Source organism: Ammodytes marinus (genome assembly GCF_949987685.1).
Source record: "Ammodytes marinus genome assembly, chromosome: 22".
Classification (NCBI taxonomy): Eukaryota; Metazoa; Chordata; class Actinopteri; order Uranoscopiformes; family Ammodytidae; genus Ammodytes; species Ammodytes marinus.
This window is the reverse complement of record NC_137226.1, coordinates 2480275-2487774: the sequence shown is the minus strand read 5'-3', so window position 1 is coordinate 2487774 and position 7500 is coordinate 2480275. Positions and strand designations below refer to the sequence as shown.

At 36.2% G+C, this 7500-nt stretch overlaps 1 protein-coding gene across 1 annotated transcript in view; it reads left to right on the top strand.

Moving 5' to 3' along the window:
* Nucleotides 1-7500, top strand: part of LOC307268739 (plexin-B2-like) — a 162076-nt gene that overhangs the window by 124434 nt on the left and 30142 nt on the right. Inside the window, exons 4-10 of the mRNA XM_080051475.1 lie at nucleotides 1150-1697; nucleotides 2826-3030; nucleotides 3584-3705; nucleotides 4306-4444; nucleotides 4893-5032; nucleotides 5420-5599; nucleotides 5969-6106. Coding sequence (XP_079907601.1) covers nucleotides 1152-1697; nucleotides 2826-3030; nucleotides 3584-3705; nucleotides 4306-4444; nucleotides 4893-5032; nucleotides 5420-5599; nucleotides 5969-6106 — 1470 coding nt within the window. The 5' untranslated portion in view covers nucleotides 1150-1151. The remainder of the gene's footprint in view (nucleotides 1-1149; nucleotides 1698-2825; nucleotides 3031-3583; nucleotides 3706-4305; nucleotides 4445-4892; nucleotides 5033-5419; nucleotides 5600-5968; nucleotides 6107-7500) is intronic.

Here is a 7500-nt window from a genome sequence, read left to right as displayed (position 1 = left end):
AAAAATTTTGTACTCTGCTATAATTTTGTTACTATTAACATTTAATAAAAAAACCTTTGAAAGAAAACAGCCTCAAGGTTCAGAATTTCTTCTTAAAATAATGCAATATGTGATCAATCCAATTTTCTTTTTTTTCTTTGTCAACGTTGCAAAATGTTTATTGTATCAGAGTTTTAATCAATTTGTTAGTCAACAGATCGTTTTAGATTTTTTATGGAGTCGTCTTTTAATATTTGTCTGTATGTCTGTCTGTCTGTCTGTCTGTCTGTCTGTCTGTCTGTCTGTCTGTCTGTCTTTCTGTCTGTCTGTCTATCTGTCAATTAGTTATAGTCAACAGATCGTTTTAGTTTTTTTTTTGGGAGTCGTCTTTTAATATTTTTCCCAGAGCTGTTACCAACACATCAGACACATCCCAAAAAAGATGTTTTATTTGGCCCCAGACAGACACATTAAAAAGTTTCCCTTCACAGACTTGTAGTAACCTTTTAACAAGAACAAGAATTCGATATAAGACAGAATGAAGTAACTCAACCTTTCTCCGTTCTAACTTGATGAATAGCCCCGGAGCGCGCGCTGTGGTTAATTGGAAAACGTTTGAGCGTTGATTGGAATTCAAATGGTGATCGGAGTTCTTTTTCTTTTTAATTAATTGAGAAACCTGCAGCCCCTTATGTGTGCTCTGTAGTATTCTAAATGGTTCAACTTTAAGAAAAGACAGTGCAGGTATAGGAATAGGATAACATTTTGCACGTCTTAAAAATTGCATTTTCAGTATGTTTTTTTTAAGAAGAAAATGGCTCATAAATCAGACAGTGAGCAACATATGAATAAATCCTTCTGTAATAACCTTCAGAATAGTGCTGAGAATGATTGTGGAAAGTTTAGTTGATGTAAGTGCTTTAGAAGTTGAGATTTCTGGTTCAGAGTATTGGAAAAAAAAATAAAAAATTGAGATAATGTCCGTTAAAGATGGTTGTATAGGAGAAATATACAGACGCAAACAGACAAGGTTTAGTCAAATACCTGCATGTACATTGTGGACTTTTTGATTTATACTGGTATGAAAGAAGACATATTATAGAAGCAAGATAGAAAAAAAAAAAAAAAAAAATCGAAAATTGACCAAATTATTTTCTGTGTTTTTTTCAGACATGATGGAGCGGTGGTGGGCGTGGCAGTTGATCGTCCTCGTCTCCTTGACGACGCTTTACTGCGTCATCCCACCTTCCAACTGTAGTAAAAACTTTGTTGAATTTCGCTCGAAGACTTTAATCAACAACATAGTGGCCCATCCCAAAACGGGACGGCTGTACGTGGGTGCAGTGAATCGCCTATACCAACTCGACCCAAATTTGGAGGAGGGATTTAGCACAGAAACGGGCCCAAAAAAGGACAACAGACAGTGCACGCCACCTGTTACGGACGCCTGCGAAGAGGCCAAGGACACGGACAACCACAATAAGCTTTTGCTAGTGCACCAGGCTAAGAACGAGCTAGTGGTGTGCGGGAGTGTGTTTAGGGGAATTTGTTCGCTAAGGAATTTAAGCAACGTGAACCAGGTGATATATTTCAGCGATACGAAAGGGGAGAAGAGTTATGTTGCGAGCGCGGAGGAGAGCGTGTCTGTCGTGGGAGTGATGTCAAACTACACGGTGAAGAACGGGAAGAATGACGGGAAGACGCTGCCGGTGTTTCTGGTAAGTAGGAGGAGAGAGGGGGGAGAGAGGGAGAGAGGGGGAGGGAGAGAGGGAGGGAGGAGATGGAGGGAGTGGGAGAGAGAGAGAGACACACACACACACACACACAGGAGAGAGAGACACTCACACATGCACGGACAAATGCAAACTCACTCACTCACTCACACTCACTCACTCACACACACACACACACAGAAACACATACTTTTCTAGGGTTTGTTTGTTATTAAAATTTCAGTGACACACACATATCAAAAAGTAGTATTTCCATGAATTGAAAAAATAATCAACGTTAGAAAGAACATAAAATACAGAAGAATATTGGAGGAAGTTTTATTTTTATGCATTCTGTACTTCGAGAAAAAAGTTGAAATGTCGAGAATACATATTTTTTCCTCATGGTCATTTCTATTGAATTTTCATTGACACATAAATGTCAAAATACTGTATATCAAGCATTGGCATTTAATTGAAAAAAAAATTAATTTTATAATTTTATTTCAAGTAGAAGGGAACAAATGTCTGCAAGATTGTCTCATATCATGTATCCAGCAGCCAGAAAATAAATTGCTTTCACATTCTGTCCACATGATAAATGTAAGTTTGATATTCCCTCCTCCGCCTTTTATAGATATCTCGCCCCTCAGCTGATCAATGCAACAATTTCTCAGCAATCTAGTAGCTTGATAAATTGTTAATATAAAGATATTGATAGATTTTTGGTTCAGACTATTGAAGAAAATAAATAATCTTGAGATCTGTTATAGATGGTTGCATAAAAAAAATATTTTAAATGTGTTGCCTGCAGTGTCTGTCTCCCCTTAAAGTTGCTACGAGGAACTTTTAAATATTTCTGAAACAGTCTAATTTTTCCTCTGATGATCATAAATTACATGTAACAGCAAACGAGATCATCAGTGCAAAGATCGCATTTCTACATAGTTTTTCTTAATGCCTTTGTCATGGGTATACTATACGCTCACCCAGGAACAACAGCTGGCGTAGTAAAAAAAACACTACCGCTTTTGTCCAAAGTTGCCGCTAAAATTATCCCAAACTTAAAGTTCCTCGGAGCACCTTTTTAATGGTGAAATTTAAACCACAATAACATGAGTGTATTTTTCGCAGGTTGGCAAGGGCTATGGTAGCCATGACAGCACCAAACTGATATCCACACGCATCATAGAGGACGAGGGAGAGTGGGTTCGGTTCGACAGCATAATCGAGGCTTCCGCGGTGCAAGCTAACCCCTTCGTGCTACGCTATCTACACGACTTCCGCTACGCTTTCAAAGATGGCATCTACGTGTACTTCCTCTTTTCACGGACCCTAGGTAATTTATTTTTATTTTTATTTTTATTTTTATTTTTATTTTTATTTTTATTTTTATTTTTATTTTTATTTTTATTTTTATTTATTTTAATTTTTTAATTTTTTTATATATATATATATATATATATATATATATATTTTTTTTTTATATATATATATATATATTTTTTTTATTATTATTATTATTATTTTTTTATTTTTTTTATTGATAAAAATTATGTTTTGAACTTTGTTTTTATATATATATATATATTTTTTTTTTTATTAATTACAATTATATTCTTTTGAACTCTAGGTCTTTTTTTTCTTTTTTTTATCGTTAATTCAAATTATATATTTTTTTAAATTTTTTTGTGTTTAGTTTTTTAAGTTTTTATTTCTCTTGTTGCAAAGTTGAATTTAATGCTTTAAGGTTTTCTACAGTTTTAATAACTTGACCTGTGTATCTATCTATCCATCTATCCATCTATCCATCCATCCATCCATCTATCCATCTATCCATCCATCCATCCATCCCTCCATCCCTCCATCCATCTCTCCATCCTTGTATCTAGGCGTTCAAGATAATAAGAACTTCACCTTCATCTCGCGGATGTGTGAAGACGACCACAGCTATTACTCCTACACAGAGCTGCAGCTCAACTGTAGCGCCAGCAACAAGTACAACAAAGCCCAGGTGAGTGGGTTTTTATGATTAAAGCTATAGTGCGTAACTTCTATCGCCACCATGTGGAATTCTGAGTTATTACAAAAAAGTTTTTTTTTGTTAAAATATCTTTTTGTCTAAATTAGTGAATATATCTCCTCATGATCTGTCCTTATTGTGTGTGCGCTGATTTTTTTTTATGTTAATACATAGCCTAGGCTCTGTAAACAGGCATGCTGCTAGCTAACCTGGGCCCCTTTGTTTATATACAGTAACAGTTTACATTGCTTAGGCTGTGTATTAACACTGGATTGTCTTTTGAGCGCACACCACAGTACAAACAGGTGGTGGATAGTGAGGAGATATTCACTGATTTTGACAAAAGGATTTCCTTCAAACTTGAGAGTTTAAGTTTTAGCCTAAAAACTAATAAAAACTTTTAAAAAAACGCTAAATACAGTTTTATGCTAAAAAAAAAAAATCTTGGGTATTTTTGTTGTTACATTTTTTTTTTTACAAAAAATAAATAAAATAGGCCTATTCTATTTTCAGTGTGATTATTCTAACCCAGTTTTTTTTTATTATTTCCCAGGCTAACACAGTATTTTTGTTTGTTATTTCCTCCCCCAGGCTGCGTATGTAGCGACACCCGGAGATGTGTTGGCTCAGAAGATGACCCGCTCTGGACAGTATGGAAAAGTCTCAGCATACGACAACGTTCTGTTTGTTACATTCACTTCTGATGACGATGCAGCCACTTCTGCCATGTGTAAGAGTCTGTCTGTCTGTCTGTCTGTCTGTCTGTCTGTCTGTCTATCTATCTATGTTTCTGTCTGTCTGTCTGTCTGTCTATTTATGTTTATATCTGTCTGTCTGTCTGTCTGTCTGTCTGTCTGTCTGTCTATCTATCTATGTTTCTGTCTGTCTGTCTGTCTGTCTATTTATGTTTATATCTGTCTGTCTGTCTGTCTGTCTGTCTGTCTGTCTGTCTGTCTGTCTGTCTGTCTGTCTATGCTACGAAAAATTTAAAAAAACGGTGACCTGTGTATTGAACTCTGTTTGTTTATTCATGCTTCTCACCAGTAAAAATTGTTAAAAAAAAAATTTAAAAAAAATAAAAATGATAATAGACATTTCTTTCCTGTCTGTCTGTCTGTCTGTCTGTCTGTCTGTCTGTCTGTCTGTCTGTCTGTCTGTCTGTCTGTCTGTCTGTGTAGGCATGTACCCTCTGCCCTCCATCAACAGGCGTCTGGTGGAGATCATCGGAGCCTGTTACAGTGGGGACGGACTGATCAACGAGAGGGGAGCCGTATACACTCCATACTCCACCAGTACTGAGGAGCCCTGCAAAGAAAAAGTATTATTCTATTTTATTTTGTTTATTATTATTATTATTATTATTATTATTATTATTATTATTATTATTATTATTATTATTATTATTATTATTGTTATTATTATTATTATTATTATTATTATTAAAAATATATATACATCTGCATAATTCATTAAATTTAATAGATTTTTATTTAATTTTATTTAATTGAATTTTTATTTTTTTTATTTTTTATGTTAGGTTTTTTTTTTATTATTATTATTCTAAATAAGCCTATAACTCTTTCATATGCTTACTATCATGCAACCAACTCAAGTAGATGGATGGATTAATATATAAATAGATGGATAGATAGACAGACAGACAGACAGATAGATTTAATAACATCCTATTCTCCATTTCCTCCAGAAACACAATGTCTCCCTGTACGAGTGCGGGGCAGAGTTCCTCCCCTCGCCCCTGGCCTCCAGAGCAGAGTTTGCCCTCTCCGTGGAGCCTCCTCTGGTCCAGAACAAGACCATGAGCTCTGTGGCTGTTACCACCGAGACGGGGCATGCTGTGGCCTTCCTGGGAACCACCAATGGAGAGGTGAAAGACTGACTTTTTTCGACTTTTTTTTAATTAAAAAAATTAATTAAAAAAAACACTTATTATTTTACTTTTCTTTGTATTAAGAATTATAAAAGCATTTAAACTTTTATTTTTATTTTATTTTATTTTATTTTATTTTATTTTATTTTATTTTATTTTATTTTATTTTATTTTATTTTATTTTATTTTATTTTATTTTATTTTATTTTATTTTATTTTATTTTATTTTATTTTATTTTATTTTATTTTATTTTATTTTATTTTATTTTAGCATGAAAATACAACAAAAAAATATGTTCAAATGATTCCACAAAAGAAACAAAAATAAACAAAAAATAAACAAATTATTATTATATTATTTTGCAGGTGTTGAAGGTGCATCTGTCAGAGAACACGCCTTCAGTTTACGGGACCGTCCCGAAAGACCCCAACGAGGGGAAAGTCAACAAGAACATGCTGTTTGACCAGGGAGAGACACACCTCTACATCACCAGGGAGAAGAAGGTGTGTGTGTGTGTGTGTGTGTGTGTGCGCGCGTGTGTGCGACTTTCAGTTTGTGTTCATTCTTGCGCCCCCTTTGGACAAAAGCAAAAAAAAAAAATTCACTTGTTAGACTTACATGTAGTTTGGTTTATTTGAAGCTATAGTACTTATATGATTCCTGTTGTTCTGAGTTTGTACCTTCATTATTGGAAGTCGCTTTGGATAAAAGCATCAGCTAAATAAAATGTAATGTAAAAAGTTCCTCGTAGCACCTTTAGTTTACAAATACTATATATATATATATAATACTATAAATGTATGTATTTCCCTTCAACAAAGACAGTGCACAGTCGTAAGTCTCCTTGCTAAAGCCCCTATCTCACTGGGCTGCGACAGTGTGCGACAAGTTGGAGACACAAAATTGCGACCAAATATGCAAATTAGCGACAATATTCACTTGCAGTCTCACCGAGTTGGTTCCTCACGACACGTTTGCGAATGTCCTGCCCAACACTTGCCAGGAGGTCGCATTTATGTCTCGCGAGCGTCGCACGACCGTCTCATTTTTGTCTCAAATCAGTCGCAATTTAGTTTCATAAGTCGGCAACCCCTCGCAAAGTTGTCTCACATTGCTCGCACTTTCTGACTCGCGGAAACTAAATTGAGAAGGGTTTGCGAAGCGTTGGAGACACCTGCGACCACTCTGAGACTGTTTTGAGACAGATTTGTCGCACACTTTTTTTGAACATGTTCAAAATTCATGCGACAGGACTGCGCGGCTCTGCGACTCATGCGAGGAAATTGAGACCCCCGCGAACGTTTGGAGACAGTTTAGAGACTCGTTTGCGAATGAAGTCTCCAACTTGTCGCAAACAGTCGCAGCCCAGTGAGATAGGGGCTTAACACACACACATCTGTCCCCCCCATATAAAGCAGGTTGTGTTCTCTCTTCTTCTATCTCACCTCATCCATCAGACGAGACTCTTTCATTTGCCATGTCTCTCTCTCTACCTCTCTTTCATTTACCATGTCTCTCTCATTTCATCATCTGTTCATTCTGTGGACAGCGACGCATCCGTCTACATTACCACACAGGAGGCAGCCATTGATTTATTCTCTCTACATCTCTCTCTCTCTATTTATCTATCTCTCTATTTATCTCTCTCTCTCTCTCCATCTCTCTCTCCCTCTCTCTCTCTCTCTATCCCTGTCTATCTATCTCTCCCTCTCATTTCTTTCTCTCTCTCTCTCTATCTATCCCTGTCTCTCTCTCTCCCCCTCTCCTACTCTGTCCCTAATCCTCTCTCTTTCTCCCCCTCTAACCCTCTCTCTCTCTCTCTCCCTATCTCTATCTCCCTCTTTCCCCCTCTCTCTCTCTCTCTCTCTCTCTCCCTATCTCTATCTTTCTCTCTTTC